At 40.9% G+C, this 17,838-nt stretch overlaps 1 protein-coding gene across 1 annotated transcript in view; it reads right to left on the bottom strand.

The window, feature by feature from the left end:
• The window catches only part of LOC142196739 (transient receptor potential cation channel subfamily V member 6-like), a 42,663-nt gene extending 25,315 nt beyond the window's left edge, over positions 1 to 17,348 (bottom strand). Inside the window, exons 1-5 of the mRNA XM_075266714.1 lie at positions 17,239 to 17,348; positions 14,136 to 14,227; positions 13,186 to 13,308; positions 4,792 to 4,932; positions 2,399 to 2,497 (exon numbers count right to left, since the gene is read on the bottom strand). Of these exons, the coding sequence (XP_075122815.1) occupies positions 2,399 to 2,497; positions 4,792 to 4,932; positions 13,186 to 13,308; positions 14,136 to 14,227; positions 17,239 to 17,348 (565 nt within the window). The remainder of the gene's footprint in view (positions 1 to 2,398; positions 2,498 to 4,791; positions 4,933 to 13,185; positions 13,309 to 14,135; positions 14,228 to 17,238) is intronic.
• Positions 17,349 to 17,838: the final 490 nt, after the last annotated feature.

The raw sequence follows: 17,838 nt of genomic DNA, 5'->3' as shown, positions 1-17,838 counted from the left end.
ACCAACATCTGCAAGGAGTTTGTATGTTCTCCCCGTGATTGCATGGATTTCCTCCCATTTTATAAAAAACATACTGATAGGAAAGACAAAAAAAAAAAAGTACATTGTGATCCCTTAATTTGGCTCACAATGCTCCAAAATTAATTGTATACTGAACTATTACATTTACCACCTGAGTAATATTTTTTAATTCTATGATCTTATTTACAAATTACACAGTTTAGACAAACCCAATGTCAGATATAGCAAATAAATTTTAATTATTTGTGTTGTTCAAGTCATAATGTAACACATACAAGTAGCATAAATTATTTCTACTTTTATTGAATCCATGGAACCAGTTTCTCATTTTCTTACTTGTAATGTTCTTTTCCTTTTCTTATTTGTGATTGATCTGCCAATTCAGTGTCGCACTGAGGTTTCTTGGGCTCACCAGATAAAATGATTATGGGGTCCTAACCTCCAACAACCCCTAGGAAATAGACCATAGTACCCTTCAAATTTGGATGTCCTAGTGCTTGGACCCACCAGAAAATCTTTTGGCACTCTTGTAGGCAAGTCCAAGAGTGTATTCATTCTATGTGTACATACAGTGTCCAGATAATTCTGCAAGAATATATACAGTACATAACAAAATGGAAACCTAAACTAGAATATGTCACACTATGCCTGAAAATAGGGGTATAGAGTACATGCACGATTCTACATAGCACCCAGACTGGGCCTAGAAAGTAATTTATCCATTGATACGCGCGTATCACATTGAAAGCAATAGGGAAAAAAGCCTCCCATTGATTTCAATGGGGAGCGTTCATATGCCGGCACCCATTCAAGTCAATGGGAGCTGGTTTTTACGTGCTCATTCTGAACGACTTTTACGTTCAGAATGAGCGGAGCGTATACCCTGTGTGAAGGCTCCCTTAAAGCTCCACCATCCTATACTTTCCACCCGGCACATACACAAATTCACCTTTTACTATCACCAAGCTCTATGGTGGACCCCAGACACCTAATAATTCTACAATAAACAAAATAGATATCTCCGGCAGCTCTCCGATAATATAAAATATAACTTTTAATCAAAAGTTTGATTAAAAGTTATATTTTATATTATCGGAGAGCTGCCGGAGATATCTATTTTGTTTATTGTGGACACATTACACTCTTGGAATAGAGTGTGCTGCCGTGCACCCCGAGCAATAATCAATGTGAAGCCGATGTTTGAAATCAACTAGTGGGTGAGCTGAACGTTTTTTCTTATCTTTTTTCACCTAATAATTCTCCCCACTAGCTCCAGGCACCAAATAATGTTCCCCACTGACTCCCAGACATCTAGTAATGTTCCCCATTATTCCCCAAGCAAGTAGTAATGCTCCACAGTGGCCCCAGGCAAGTAGTAATGTTTGTTGTAACCCTCGGATTTGTAATAATGTCCCCAGTAGACCCCAGGCAAGTAATAATGTACCTGTGATCCCCAGGCAAGTAATAATATCCTTTAGTGACCCCTAGATGAACAATAGTATCCTCCAGCGGCCCCCAGGCAATTAATGTCCAACAGTGGCCCCACACTGTGATACATAAAGAAAAAATCACTTTGACGTATCCTCAGTCCCCCGAAGCTCGGAGGTCCTCCCGTTTCTTCTCTGCAGATCAATGCAGCAGCTCTTCAGTAGGCATCACTAGCCAATGCCTGAATAATAGAGCAGGAAGCTAAAGCTGCATCATTATGTGCATCCACATCCTAAGGATGCCAATGTAGTTAAAAGGGGACATGCGGCCATTTCTCCTCTGGATTGTTGCGGCACCCCTGGGGGGGTCTCTATGGCACCCCGGTTGGGAATCGCTGATCTAGATGATGCCAGACAGTGGCTATATAAAAATTAGGGCAGATAGTGCACGACTAGTGCTCCACAGGGCTCAGAAATAATGTAATAATAACATAAAATAATTCCACAATAATGTCACACTATATCCATATAAGTAGCCCCATACAGTCACTGAATACTACCAAAGAAGACTCTAAAAGTTCCATACAGTGCACACAATGTATAATGGCACACAGTGTCCTAGGAGACCCATCCAGTGTCCTAAAAGACTCGTTCAGTTTAGTTATCTATTTTCTTGTTTGTTTTATTTTCCTTTCATTATGGAAAAAAAGATCAGTCAAAAAGGAAAAGTGTATCTGCAATAATAGATTTCCCTACTAGTAATTATGTTAAACATGATTTTGATTTCCATAAAAATAATTCTATGGCAACGCAGATAGCACGTTTTCCCAGTAGTGCCCAAGTTATGTATGTATGTTACTGGGACGTATGTCTACCTGCCATTTCATGTTAGTAAACTAGACCAGAGTGAAGTTACAATTATTTCTAAGGGATTTAGGTTCATTCCTCACCTTGACTATCCTGAGAGTCCAGAGGTGCTCCATTTTCCACAAGTAACTTCAAGATCTCCTGATTACCCACACAAGCAGCAAAGGAAATGACCGATTCTCCTGTAATGTGCCACATCATATAATCAGTAGAACTCGTAACCCACCGCAAAATACATTGGCAAAAATATTGTATTTCACTTTCCCTTAACCCCGTCTCATCTGCCATATATGTGAATGTCATAGTTACAACAGACATTTAGTGATAGTACCCATTATTGGGGACAACTCCAATTAATAACACTTAGCTTCGCAGTTGCAATGGTCAATTGTGAGAGGTCAATATACCAAAAAGCGCTGCTTCCAAAGACTGACTGGCTCCCTCTCAACAAATTCTCCAGAGCCTTTCAGTTGCTTCTGTATATAATAGGAACTATAATAATAAGGATTTAATAGGAACTATAGACTGCAAAACTGTAAAATAAGTGCTCTAAAGATTGTATGTTCAAACCTCTTAATGGGAGCTAAAAACTGCTTAAGGCTGAGGCCCCATGGGCCGGAAACGCCGCGATTTGGCCGTGGCGGAAACGCCGCGGTAAAAATCGCGGCAGTTTACAGTACTTGCACAGTGGATGGGATTCATGCGAATCCCATGCCCACTTTGCAGAAAAAAATCGCAGCGTGGACACGCTACAATTTTCAAAACCGTTGCGGTTTTGAAAATCACAGCATGTCAATTATATCTACAGAAATGCCGGCAGCTTTCCTATAGATATAATTGTAACAGAAAGTCCGCGGAGGAAAACTCTGTGAACTTTCTGTTCAAAGTGTTGCGGGAAGAACTGCAATGCATTCACGCCGTGGGTTTTCCCGCACCTCTTTAGCGTGGTGGTTTCGGCCCATGGGGTCTTAGCTTAAGGCTAAAGCCCCATGTTGCGGAACCGCAGTTTTTTATGCAGATTTTCCTGCGGTTTTTTAAGACAAAGTCAGGAGTGGATTGAGCAGAAGGTAGTAGTATATGGAACTTTCTATATATTTCCCATTGCTTTTGTAGCCATTCTTGGCTTTTGGCTTAAAAAAACAAAACAAAAAAGGCTGCATTTCTGCAACGAAACACAGCAGAAAAAAAGCATTGTGTTTTACAGTACCAGGAAAGTGAATGATTCTGGCTAATCCCATCCACACATTGCAGGAAAAAAATGCTGTGAAGAAGCTGCTTTTCTTCAGGCCGTTACGCCTCATGATTCGGCCTGAAGACAAACCCTCCTCTGGACTACACCCATTCAATTGGGCCTAATCCAGAGCGGAGTGCGCGGCTGGATGCTGATGCAGTGCACCGGCTTTCAGTCGCGGCTACCTGGCTTTTGGACCGGTACTTGAGGTGGCCTCCGCATCAGGTTCTGGTCCAAAAATCCCATCTGAAATTACCCTTAGGATCCATTCACAGACAGTTTTTTGTCAAGGAAAAAAAAATCTGCTTTAGGAATTAGGACATTTTTTTTCCTCCAGCACAGTGTATGGATCTTGAAAAAAACCACTAGCATTTTTTCCACGCGGTTTTTGCCAAATCTGTGCTCAAATCCACGCCTTGGATTTTCCGCCTCCCATTGACTGCATTGACTTTTGCAGGCGGAATCCGTCTGAAAAAAGCTAGTGGAACCCATAGGACTCTTTGTTGAGGCGTTTTTTCCATGTTGATTCGGACACTGATTCAGCACCAAAATCCTTGACAAAAAATTCTGTATGAATGGACCCTTACAGAAACAGAGTAGAACAGCTACTTTCAGTTGTTCCTACAACTTCTCACTACCAGCAAAAGATGGGAATACCCCGTTAGGCTAAGGCCCCACGAGAAGGGAATGCATCACGGTTCTTCCCACAGTGCTTTGAACAGAAAGTTTGTGGAGTTTTCATTCGCGGACTTTCTGTTACAATTATATCTACAGGAAAGCCGCCAGCGTTTCTGTAGATATAATTGACATGCTGCGATTTCTAATACTGTACCGGTTTTTGAAGTCGCAGCATGTGAATTCTGCGGTTTCAAATGCTAAGTGGGCATGGGATTCACATGAATCCCATCCACCTTGCAATTACTGTAAAACGCAGTGATTTTTCCCGCTGTGTTTCCGCTGTAGGCAAATCGCAGTGTTTCCAGCCCATGGGGTCCTCAGGCTAAGTCCCCACATAGCGAGCCGCAGCTAAAAAGTAATGCGGGATAAAATGCGGCAGTGCTTTTCACAGAAAGTCCACAGAGTTTTTCTCTGCAGACTTTAAGCTTTAGACAAGATGTGAACTGAGACTTATATTCACATTTCAAAGCCAATATAGAAGAAATATTTTGAGATTGTTTGTTCATAGTCACATCTTTGGCTTATTATCCACGTATCGATCCAGGACTACAGCTTCATATATTATACCATAATAATATTGTCCTTTGTTTCTTGGAGCAAAAAATGTCCCCACAGCTCGAGCCTTGTGCATGTCTGCTTTTCTGTCAATCAGTTCCTTCACCATCTCAAGATTCTGGTTCACGATCGCTATGTGTAAAGCCGTCTCCCCTGAGAACAAGGAATGATAAGAATCATAAGTCTTTCATTTAAGGCCCATAACATTACGAAGTAACCTTCTACTTGCCAGGTACGTACATCTGATCTGCCTCGAGGAGGAATAATTGTCCATCCCTAACTCCAGATTTATGAAGCTCTATTATACTATTTAATATCATGTTAATCTCTGGAACGTTCTATTCAGTAAAAATAGATAATGTGATATTAATAAAAGGTAATGTTGCATCAAAGGCAATGAATGGGGCATTTCAGGGATTGATGGAAATGATTTGCTAATAAAATAGAATCACAATTATGCTATTCATTAGGCGCCAGCGTGATGGTGCCAGCAAATGGCTTGCTGGTATTTAAGTCATGTTTAAACTTGCACCCATGCAAATCTCGGCAATGTTAATGATTAGTTTTGAATTAGCAAGTTCTTCCATGCCAACTATTCAGTGCTAGCTCACATTTCATTGGCTGCTATGTACTTCACAGCATTAGGTGGCAAGGCTACAGCAAAAGTCACTACTAGCACTGTATTCAGTCTTCTCTTATAGTGTTGTAAATTCCATAACATCTATCGATCGATCGATCTATCTATCTATCTATCGATCGATCGATCGATCGATCGATCTATCTATACAATATATATATATATATATATATATATATATATATATATATATATATATGTACTCGATCAGGTAAAGGAGTTTGCAGCCCTATACACATAAAAACACAATATACTGTAAAAAGCTAGGATAAGTTAGGATAAGGTCTAAGGGTGGGTTCACATTACCAATATTTAGTGACTGTTACTTTTCTTCGATAACAAAAGTAAACAAACATGATGAAGGAAGCCGTCCGCCATGTTTTATACATAATGGTCATTGAGAATGGGCTCAGAAGCAGAGGGCTCCTTCTGTGTCCATTGTTCTACTACCATTAATGTCCGTTGCTCTGATCATATGACAAATAACAGCAACAGACTGTAATAATCTTAGTGCCAACATACCCTAATACATATTTGTGGAATGTATAAAGCCCCGCGCTCCTGAACTCTGATTTGAAAAAGTTGCAAATTTGTTAGGGTACATTCACACGGAGGAAATGGTGCTGAATTTGGTGTGGAATCTGCGTCAGATTCAGCGCTAAAAAATACAAAGATTCTGCTAGTAGAGAAAGGAACCCATTGAAGTTAATGGGAGGCTTTTTCTCTGCGCTGAATCTGAGGCAGATTCCACACCAAATTCAGCGCCATTTTACTCCATGTGAATGCACCCTTATAGTCATCTTTTACATCAACAGCACAAACCTTTCTACTGTCCTGGAAGTTTCTATCAGTGTATGCCTTGAGGCATTCCACTATACTATTATGGCAGAAGCATTACGCCTGCTCAGAAACTAAAAAGTTAAAAGTAAGGCTAAGGCCCCACGGGCTGGAAACGCAGCGCTAAAGCGCTGTGGGAACAACCGTGGCGTAAATGCATCGCGGTTCTTCCGCAGAAAGTTCACAGAGTTTTCCTCCGCAGACAGTCTGTTACAATTGTATCTACGGGGAAGCCGCCGATGTTTCGGTAGATATAATTGACATGCTGCGATTTTCAAAACTGCACTGGTTTTGGAAATCGCAGCATGTCCGTGCTGCGATTTTTTTCCGCAAAGTGGGGATGGGATTCACATGAATCCCATCCACTTTGCAAGCACTGTAAAACGCTGCAATTTTTCCTGCGGCATTTCCACCACGGGCAAACCGCGGTGTTTCCGGCCCATGGGGCCCTAGCCTAAAAGCATGGCAGACCGGGTGTTAAACTCTAACATGCTGCCCCAGAAGATCAAGCTCAAGTCCCTAAGTAGGATGACAAAAAAATGTAAAAAAAAGGAAAATTATAAGTCAAAAGTCATATTAGAAGTTAATGAATAAAATTCTAAATTACCCCTTTCCTATATAAAATGAATTATGTAAAAAACAAAACAAAAACACAATACATACTTGGTAATGTCACATCCGTAGTAACCCATACAATAAAACCAAAGCAAAAAAAAAAAAAAAAAAACCTGGAAGTGATGGGTTTTTTTCAATCTCTGCTCCAAAATGTGTTGTGCTAGAATTTATGGGGTTTTTTAACCCCTCAGAAAAATTTAAGAAAATGTAGGCACCTCTAAATGATCTAATTGAAAATGCATTCCATCCTGCAAAAAGCAAGCCCTCATATGGCTAGATCATCAGAAAAATGTTTAAAAAAAGTAGCTTGTACAATGCAACAATACAAAATCCCCTCAAAATCGTCACATCTTCGAGGCAATACTGGGCTACAGTAGAAAGATGGGGTTCGTGTGCTTTCACTGCACACCGCTTGCCAATTGTATTTGGTATTCCAATAAGGGGTTCCCCGTGCAGACTCCCCTGAACAGATTACCAAACGCAAATGTGAACAAGGCCTTAGACTCTATGTTGCAGAAATGCTGCTTTTTTTTTTGTTGTAGATTTTGCTGTGGTTTTTTGAGCCAAATCCAGTAGTGACTATTTCCATTGTCAGGTATTATGTAATTCAATCTCACACTTGACTGAATTTAATCATAACTAAAACCTTCATATAGGATTAATCTTTCATACAATTTCTGTACAGTTTTCCCAAAAACTTTTCAATATCTGTGTATTTTCTTACTCCTTCAGGGGGAGTTCACATGGAGTAACGTGCCGCGTGATGTGTCTGAAAATAACCCAGCGTATAATAATTGTTCATGGGTGTCCACAGTGGGACATAATAGTGTGTGTGCAGGGCCACTATTGGGTGTAATACTGTGTGCAGGGGCCACTATGGGGCATAATAGTGCTCGCAGGAATGCAGAGGGAGGTCGGTCGGGGGGAGGGGCCCATGTCAAAAGTTTGTCACGGGGCCCCGCCATTCCTAGTTACGCCACTGGTCACAAGGTTCTGGGTGTGTATGAGGTAGCAGCAGAGGGAACGCTCCCAATGCACCAACACTGTCATTTGCATATTTTTTAAATTCACTTTTTTGGCAAAACAACAGATTTGAGTGCAATAACAAAGGTATCTTTGTAAAGCTGTCAGAGTGCTGTACAAGATTCTATATCTAGCTTATAAAGCTATATCTATTATCTATTATTTCTATTCTATATCGTGTTTATATACCTTTAGGGAGGTGGTAGACTCACTTTAAGGATGAAATTCTCAGATTTTTTTCTGTGTTTGTATATTGTACATTAAGGCAGAGGGCACACAAGGAGGGATCGATGTAAACAAATCTAATCCACATGCTGCATCTAAAACCTGCAGTGCAGAGTGACCTGTGCTGTGGGTTTTTAACTCTCAGCATGTCACTTACTGTTGAAGGATTTTGCTTTGTGAAGGTTGAAAGCCGCGGGGCCCTCCAGACTCACCTGCAGGAGAACATGCTGATAGATATTCTGCAGCGGGTTCATCCTGGGAGGCCCCTGGCTTTAATGTTTCTCTCATTGTAAGATTCTGGCTTTCTTTTTTTAACAATCACAAACCTAAGCCTTCTAGTTTTGTGCAGAGAAACATTTTACATTTAAGAGGGTTGGCAAACTATCTACTAAACATTTATGTAATAACAATAGTTTTTGTTATTCAATCTTTTCATCTTCTCCTTTATTTTTAAGTTGGTGTAGTACCCTCTTTTAACCTATAAGTGGCACTGTTGCCACTGTCCTGTCCATGCAGACCTACAACCAGTAGACATCAATATGTTCTATCCATGGACAGGAGTATTACCTAGAGCTGAACTCCACAAGGAGTTATAAGAATGTCCATGGTCTATATATTCCTAGTTTACAGTAGTTTATTGCAGTTCTGCAGGAATCTTACTTCTGCACTCGTAGGAAATTTAATTGTCCCATGCCAGGGAATCATTTTACCAACCTTCATTCCACTAGAAGTATGCTATCTGTCTGATATCCAATATTTCTTATTATGATGGTCAACCTGTGGATTTTATTTTTATTAGATTGTACTTGATCTGTATTTTAGATACTAACATTTTATTAATATTAATTAGCATCTACCTGTTAGACAATGCCCCTTTTATTGGAGATGGCTCTTATCTTGGAATTAGTCTATGACTTTGTGTCATGCTATACTGGGATCACAGAGTGAGAGGTGTTGGGTAAGATCCTTCTCTCTTAAATTGCATGAGTATAAAATTCCTTCTTTTGATGTTAGATTAGATATATATGCAGTATGGTGGTCAGCACTGATGTCTTGCAGAGCTGGAATCCTAGGTGTGAATCCAATCAAAGACAACACCCACAAGGAGTTTGTATGTTCTCCCTGTTTGTGTGGGTTGCCTCCCACACTCTAAAAACATACTGATGGGGAATATAGATTGTGAGCCCACCTTGGGACAGTATTGATAAAACCTCTGTAAAGTCCTGCAGTATGTGGTGGCGCTATATAATTAAGTAAATAGATAATATTACAGAATTATTACTCTCCATTGTTTTTGCTGTTTCTTACGTTCTATTGTTTATGAGACATGACCATTGTGAGTATGCTGAGGCTATTCATCCTGATCAGGATTCAGGTTAATGACCTATCAAGGTGTATTGAAATCTTTGTGCGACACCACCGGGTGACATATACCTGGTGAGTGACATTTAGGTTCACATTTTTTGGTATTTTTCATTCTGTTGCTCTGTTGTTTGGCACCATATGAGTATTTTAAAATTTTGCTTCCCATTTCTTCATGAAGTATGATTTTAACAGAGTGGACAAAAAACATGTAAGGAACGGACTGTAGGTCATCTAAACATCTTTTATTATTCTGTATGCAACAACATATGAGAAACTGAAAAGATATTGCTAAATCCCATATTGTGATGTAATTATCCATCCTTAGTAGTAAAGTGGCTTAAAAAATGGCACGGAAAATGTTCAGTCTAATAAAATAAAAAGCTGATAGAAAGGAACCTTCTTTTTTTAACTTTAAAGTCAATCAGGGTAGATAAAGAAGGAATATCTTCTATTTGTATACATATGATTTTCTGTTCATTGGTCTGATCTAGAGATGAGCGAACTATTCGTTTCGAATAGCCCCTCAATATTCAACTATTTGAACGAATATGAAATCCCATTATAGTCTATGGGGAAAAAGTTTGTTTCAGGGGAAACCACTATTTGACTCAGGAGGGTCACCAAGTCCAATATGACACCCCAGCAAATGATGCCAACACCCTGGAATGCAACTAAGACAGCAGGGGAAGCATGTCTGGGGGTATCTAACAAGCCCAAGTCACAGTTTTACCCCAATATCACAGCCTATCAACTACACACTTTCCACACTCAAAAAAACCTCTATGAAAGTGGAAAAATACCTGGAAACCTTCTTTCCTTCCCAATTGTATGGACAGAAACCCAAATTTTAAGCTAAAGAAACATTACCAACACCCCTCTAAATCACGTTGCCCATGAAAACCACAGATGGAATAGGCAATGGAAAATCCAACAGTACCCACCCTGACCTGGTGTGTGTGTGTGTGTGTGTGTGTGTGTGTGTGTGTGTGTGTGTGTGTGTGTGTGTGTGTGTGTGTGTGGAGTTCATCACAAGGCTGACAGACCCAACTCCAAATGCTGCAGCACAAGCAACCAGAAGTAAGCCTAAGATGGTCTCTTCTTCAAATAAGACACAAGATTCTTTGGAACCAGAACAGGAAAACCCAGTGATTGCCATTGCAGCAGTGCCTAGGCCATCTGTCAGAGCAGTTCATTCAGAGATTGAATTGGAGAAAAATAAGAACATTTATTGTGATCGAGTCTTCATGCACATTAGTGGGCATGGACAACCTAACGTACAAGATCCTCATGCTGAGCTGGCCTCATTACTGAACAAGATCAACTAGGATAATCAGGGCTGGAAACAGCCATCACATCTTACAAAAAGGAATCACCCTCGGTTTGGAAAGAAACCATCCTAACATTGCACCTGTAATTGAGTTGAGCATTGCACCAGCACAATGTTAGGCCCTTGGGGTGAGTTGAGCCTTGCACCAGCAGTGTTTTTGGCCCTTGGAGTGAACTGAGTCTTTAAACAGCAGAGATTTAGTTTTTGGCCCTTGGAGTGAACTGAGCCTTTAAACAGCAGTGTTTTTTGCCCTTGGGGTGAGTAGAGCCTTGCACCAGCAGTTTTTTGCTTTTTGGCCCTTGGGGTGAGTAGAGCCATGCACCAGCAGTATTTTACTTTTTGGCCCTTGGGGTGAGTAGAGCCATGCACCAGCAGAATGGTAGGCCCTTATGGTGAATTGAGCCTTGTAGCAGCAGAGTGTTAGGCCCTTTGGGTGACCCCTAAAACATTGAATTTCTGGCCCTTGTGGGGGAGCCCTAAAAACTCCTTCTATGCTATGATTAAGGGACACTGACGTCCTGAAATGAGTCAGCGATAGCGACTGTGGTTTTTAGTCACGTTGTCTTTCTTTTTCTTTCTTTTTCACTATGATTTTTGTATATTTGCTATCTATTTTTAAACGAAATATGGATTAAAAGTGAAATTTTAAAGAGCACTCAAGTGTTGCGGACCCATCCATCCTTTTCGGTGATTGGCAATTTCAGCTTCCAGAGGTCCAGAAGTACGGGACGTGCACCTTGCAGTGGTTACTCCAGGATTCAGTAACCTTTCTCATACACATTTTTCATGTTATATCTAAAACATTGAATTGCAGGCCCTTGTGGGGAGCCCTAAAAAATTGAATTGCAGGCCCTTGTGGGGGAGCCCTAAAACACTGCATTGCAGGCCCTTGGGGGGGAGCCCTAAAAAATTAATGAGGTAACTTCATTGAGGTTTTTTAAGTGTTACATTAGGGTGAAGGGGCTGGGGTTGGAGGAGGAGGATTAGTGAATTGGGTGCTGGCAGCCCCTCTCCAGTACCTGGACTGTGGACTGGATATCCACGTCCTCGCCCCCTTCTGCTACTGATGAGGGGCACTACTGGCTGCCCCTCTCCAGTAGCTGGACTGTGGATTGGATACCCAGCTGGATATCCACGTCCTCGCCCACGTCCCCTGCTGCTACTGTCGAGGGGCACTGCTGGCAGCCCCTCTCCAGTACTTGGACTGTAGACTGGATACCCAGCTGGATATCCACATCCACGTCCTCGCCCACGTCCCCTGCTGCTACCCTGTTGCATGATTGGCAGGTTCATTGTATGTGTACAGTGTTCCTGCAGTGTAGCTCTGAAAAGAGCTGTTTTATAAGAATGTTTTCCTGCCTAGAAAATGCTAAGATCTGTTTCTCACCCTGAGAACAAGCTCTCCCTATCTCTCCAAAATGAAAATGAGACGAACATGGCCGACACTATTCTTATGAATCGGAGGTCACCTGATTTTGGCAGCCAATGGCTTTTTCCAATTTTTTTTTCACTGCCTCCGTTGTCGTAGTTCCTGCTCCACCTCCCCTGCACAGTTATTGGTGCAAAAAAAACGCCAGGGAAGGTGGGAGGGGGTACGAATTTTTACTGCGTTTGCCGCGTGGTATTCGATTGGAATCGAATATCTCGAACAGCCTGATATTTGATCGAATAGCTATCCGATCGAACGCTGTTCGCTCATCTCTAGTCTGATCCCCTAATAGAGTAGAACTGCAAATAGTTATCAGCCATGTGCATGCAGCCATTGTTCTTCTTCAACACATTGATCCAGGGTTTTATACTGACTGCCAGATTGGAGTCAGGAAGGAATTTTTCCCCTGAAATGGAACAATTGTCATAAGCCTCATGGGGGTTTTGCCTTCTTCTGGATCAACACTGTAGGGGACTGTAGGCAGGGGTGAGCCTGGTCCTTTTGCCGCCCGAGGTTAACTGCAGAAAGCCGCCCCCCCCCCCCGCCGGGAGGAGGGGGCGGAGCGGGGGCATGGCCGGGCGGGTCGGGGGCGTGACCGAGTGAAGGGGCGGGGCTTAGCACCATTCGCCGGCAGAGAGTAGGCCCGGAGACTGCCTGCTCTCTGCCTGAGCGTGAGGGGAGGCTGCTGGAGCAGCGCTGCTCCAGTGGCCTCCCCAAACCACTGCTCGGTGATAAGCCAGTCCAGGACAGCTTGTCCTGGACTGGCTTAGGGAAGCAAAAATGCCGCCCTCCCTGAGGCCCTGGCATAGTGCCGCCTGAAGCGCTCGCTTCAGGTCGCCTCATGGGAGGGGCGGCACTGACTGTAGGGTTATAAGTTGGACTTGATGGACTGTTGTCTTCATCCAACCTCATCTACTATTTAACACATACAACAGTCAACCCACTTACCTTTATAGATGTCACATTCTATAGGTGTGTCTATTAGGAATGGGAAAGCATCCAACAATGTAGATAGAGCTTCTTTATTATTGTACATTGCTGCAACATGGACTGCATTTTCCCCCATAGCACCTAAAGACGAAAAGTATGAAATGTGTGATGTGTTCAAATAATGGTTCCAGCAATATACTTCTGTAAAGCAATAACTAATATTTTACATTGGTCACATAATTTTCAAGATTTTACTCTACTCTATGCAAGACTTTTTTTTTTCCGGTCATAACTTAAAGAGGACCTTTCACCTCCTGTGGCACATGAGGTGTAATACACCTCTAGAAAGCTGAATCGGCTTTCACGTTCTGTGCCCCCACGTGAAGAGCTGTTGGTGCCGATACCGTAGCTCTTCACTGTCAGAAGGGCATTTCTGACTGTCAGTCAGGAATGCCCTTCCTCATAGCAGCATCTATAGTGCTGTAATGTGAGAGCAATCGTTGTTTACTGCTAAGCGATGATGCTGAACGGTGAGGAACGCCCCTCCAGTACTCGTCTTAGCTAGAAAGAGGACAAGAAACAGAAAAGTAGAGAAAGATTCAGTTTTTCTAGTCTGGCATCATATAAAGTTTTGTATATTCGCTTTTACTACTGCTCTATGCAGAGATTGTTGAAAGTGCAGTTTTATTTTTTTGTTTTATGAGTATACATTTTTTTCATTTGGGTTATTAAAATATTTTTTGCATTTTTTTATGGCATATAGTTCTTTGTTTTTCTGTAATCTATATTTTTGTTTTTTTCTTTATTTTTTATACCCAGTGTTGATGCTGTATAGATAAATTATTGGAAAATAATGTCTTTTTTAATAATAGTGAAAAGTATTATGAATAAATAAAAGTAGGGTTGAATCATAATGGAAGAAGTCAGTTTGGTAACAATCACATCAGAATCTCCGTTTTCCAATATACCTTTCAGTAATGGATCAGCATTCTCTCCAATAAGCCTTTTTAGAAGTCTGACATTATTTTCCTTTGATGCTTTGAAAAGAAGATTTCTATTCCTGTCAATGTGAAAAGAGATAAAACGTTAACTTGAGATATATATATATTTATATATTCTTTATATTGTTATTATTATACAGTATAATTGCACATTTGCAAAGATCTAATAGAAAGTAGAACTGTGGACTAGACCATCTAATATGTCGTGATGTAACATAAATTTGGTGCATCTTTAGCCACTTTGGCATCACTTTATACAACTTATTGAATTGTTTATTTTGCACTTAAACTTTTATTTCAGTTGTCACATTTTTAGCTGAGCCCCTATTTCCTTAAGTTAAGCCCCTATTCCATTTAGCCATAGTTGTCTTGTCGAGTCAAGCGCAGAGTTATTTAGGGCTTATTCACACTGCTGTTGTTTGTCCACACGCTGTCCGAGTATAGAACAGACAACACACAGCCTAAACAGTGACATGACACACTATGGCCAGTTGGACCATGTACTACACAGTGCACTATCTTTTTGTTTTTCAGACCGATGTTACCCATTGCAGTGAATTTTCTGAGTTAATATGTTGTGGTGTGTACATGAAAATGTACAAATAAGAAAAAGTCAGATAAGAAACAGAATGTCTTTGTATATAAATGTGAAAGGCATGTACACCAGTTTTGTACCATTTTCAGTTTCCCCCATCGTGTTATTCATTTGTTAAACAGCAGCCCCCATACGGTGTTATATCAGAATTACTGCCCTTAGCATTGTGGACATTCAGATTGAGCAGGCAGGGTATTTCTAAGCTAGCCATTACACTGTCAAAGGGGATTTTTCAGGCAGAAGTGTGACTTGTAGTGACAAAATCTTTTACAGGACCTTTAATGCTTTATACTATTTAAGCAGGACTCTGCACTTCATGTACTCATAAGCCAATATAAAACAGTGATGTCACAAATCTTGGATAATGAACACAGGCATAATACACTTGTTCAGGTATAATAAACACAGTGATGTCACTGTACAGCATTATTATCCATCTAATATGCACACTGCTATGTCACAGCATAGGAATGGTGCACAGTGATGTCACAGTACGGTAAAATATACAAAGTATCTTAATACACTCGTATGATAATAGGATAATTGACACTGATGTCACAGTACAAAGATCATAAATAGAATAATAATTCAGTAATAATACACAGTGATGTCATAGAACAGATACAATAAACATTGGTGTACCTTATACAGCAGAGTGATTTTTGGGTACCCACAGGCCTTATATCCCCAATGCAACTGCATCCCCAATAGATTCATCCCTGTTATCAAATATCATTTAAGGGAAATCCTCTCCATTCACTTCCCAAAGATGTTGATTAAACAAGAGTCTATATAATATGTAGACACCTATGGCCCTCTTAGAATAATCCTACGCAGGCATGTCTATTAGAGATGAGCGAGTAGTATTCGATTGAGTAGGTATTCGATCGAATACTATTAATAATATTCGCAGTAAATATTCGATTCAGAGCCAACATTGATTGGCCGAATGCTATACAGTGTATAGCATTCGGCAAATCAACGCTGGTTCTGCAGCAGGCTCGTCCTTGCTAGTCAGGAGAGCTGGCAGCTTGCTGTCACGAGCGAGCTTACTTTTTCTCATAGGAATGAATAGACCAGCGTTGATTGGCCAGTGTACAGCATTCGGCCAATCAATGCTGGTTCTGCCGGAGGCTCGTCTGTGAGGAGGCGGAGTCTAAGATCGGACCACAGCAGTCTCCATTGTGGTCCGATTTTAGACTCCGCCTCCTTACAGACGAGCCTCCGGCAGAACCAGCATTGATTGGCCAGTGTACAGCATTCGGCCAAACAACGCTGGTCTATTCATTCCTATGAGAAAAAGTAAGCTCGCTCGTGACAGCAAGCTGCCAGCTCTCCCGACTAGCAAGGACAAGCCTGCGGCAAATCAACGCTGGTTCTGCAGCAGGCTCGTCCTTGTTAGTCAGGAGACCTGGCAGTTTGCTGTTACGAGGGAGCTGACTTTTTATCAGCGCAACTGCAACCGCTGTGCAATTAAAGCGCACAGTCCCCATAGACTATAATGGGATCCGTGTGCTTTAGCTACACAGCGCTCTTCCAAAACACTCTCCTCCTGCTATTCGTGGACTTGGTGACTCTCCTTTAGTTGAATAGTGGTTTCCCCTGAAATGAGCATTTTTTCCCATAGACTATAATGGGATTCGATAACGAATATCTAATCTTGAATATTTCACTACTCGCTCATCTCTAATGTCTATACATTTATAGACAAATCTGAGCATGATGTGCCAGGCAGAAGTGAGTTAAACTGATGGAAACTTCTCTTTACGATAAGAGCCACAAAATGATCTACTTAGAAACATTCCTACAAGAGCCCAGAGGATTCAGAACAATGAAGCTTCAACTCACAATCCAATAGTCAGTGCTGACAGTATGAGGATAATCTTCAATAATAAAATTACCCTGGGACAAGATCAATTTCTGTATAAAATGTATGTAGGCATTAGATATGATATGCTTAGGGAATACACTAACAATTATCATTTCCAAAAGAAATAATATAAAGAAACCTTATCAGAATAGTATTTAACCCTTACACTGCCCCCTCAAGGCCAATGGATGCTTTAGATAGTATACCTGTAAAGGAAAGAATCTACTTTATTAGTAGCTAAAAATAGTGCAGCAATAGGAGAAGTGACTCAGTCTGCTATTTCTTTTTATATATATCTATGTATTTATGTATTACCTCCTTTACCTCTTGTGTCACTCCTTCTACCTTATAGATTGTTCTCTATTGTGTCTCATTTTGTCTGTTTATGAAGCTGTGATTTGTAAAATGCTGCGAAATATGATGTTGATATATACATTATTCTTATTATTATCACTTACTATAATCTTATACTTTTTACTTGTCTTTGGATACTATTTAACGGACCACCCCCTATCTGCCACAACCTGCTATCACGTGTTGCTGGAAAACATTCCGTATAGCTGTCAATGCCAAAAATAAACATGGATTATATGGCTAGGACTTACCCTCTGTTTCTGTTGTTCTGGCTGTTCTCTATATTTATTATACTCTTTCCAGGAGCCATATTGCCAAATGTATTTGTAGACCAGATGTTCCGACATTGATCTCTATTCATATCTCTGGCTTTCTCATAAAGAAATTTTGTTCTTTTCTGACTTAAAATAGTTGACATGGCCAAAAGGGATTAGTGATGTCGTCTATGTACACATCCTGCGGCCGTCCTGCAGACTGTGTACAGTAAACAGATGCGAAATCTAGTTGTCATTTTTCACCATCACACTTGTGCTCGGATCACATTACATATCACTTGCTGGAGTTGACGGCCTGACTCAAAACATTTATCAAATTAAAGCGACCCATAACAGAACTGGTTCTAGGATGGTAAAAGATGCCAGGAACGGTCAGGCTTCCAGCGAGCTGTGTCTGACATCCTCTGTGTTTCACGCTAAGCTTCTGGAACATATCACGCCATCATATATATAGTATGCAGCATTATTCTAGATGGAACTGGATATGATAGTTTCTAGAATGCACATAAACACAAGATATGGAAATCACAATTAAAACTCAGCAAGTACTAGATTTGTGAATGTGACATATCATGA

The sequence above is a fragment of the Leptodactylus fuscus genome, chromosome 3 (genome assembly GCF_031893055.1).
Source record: "Leptodactylus fuscus isolate aLepFus1 chromosome 3, aLepFus1.hap2, whole genome shotgun sequence".
NCBI classification, from domain to species: Eukaryota; Metazoa; Chordata; class Amphibia; order Anura; family Leptodactylidae; genus Leptodactylus; species Leptodactylus fuscus.
This window is presented reverse-complemented; position numbering and strand designations above follow the sequence as displayed.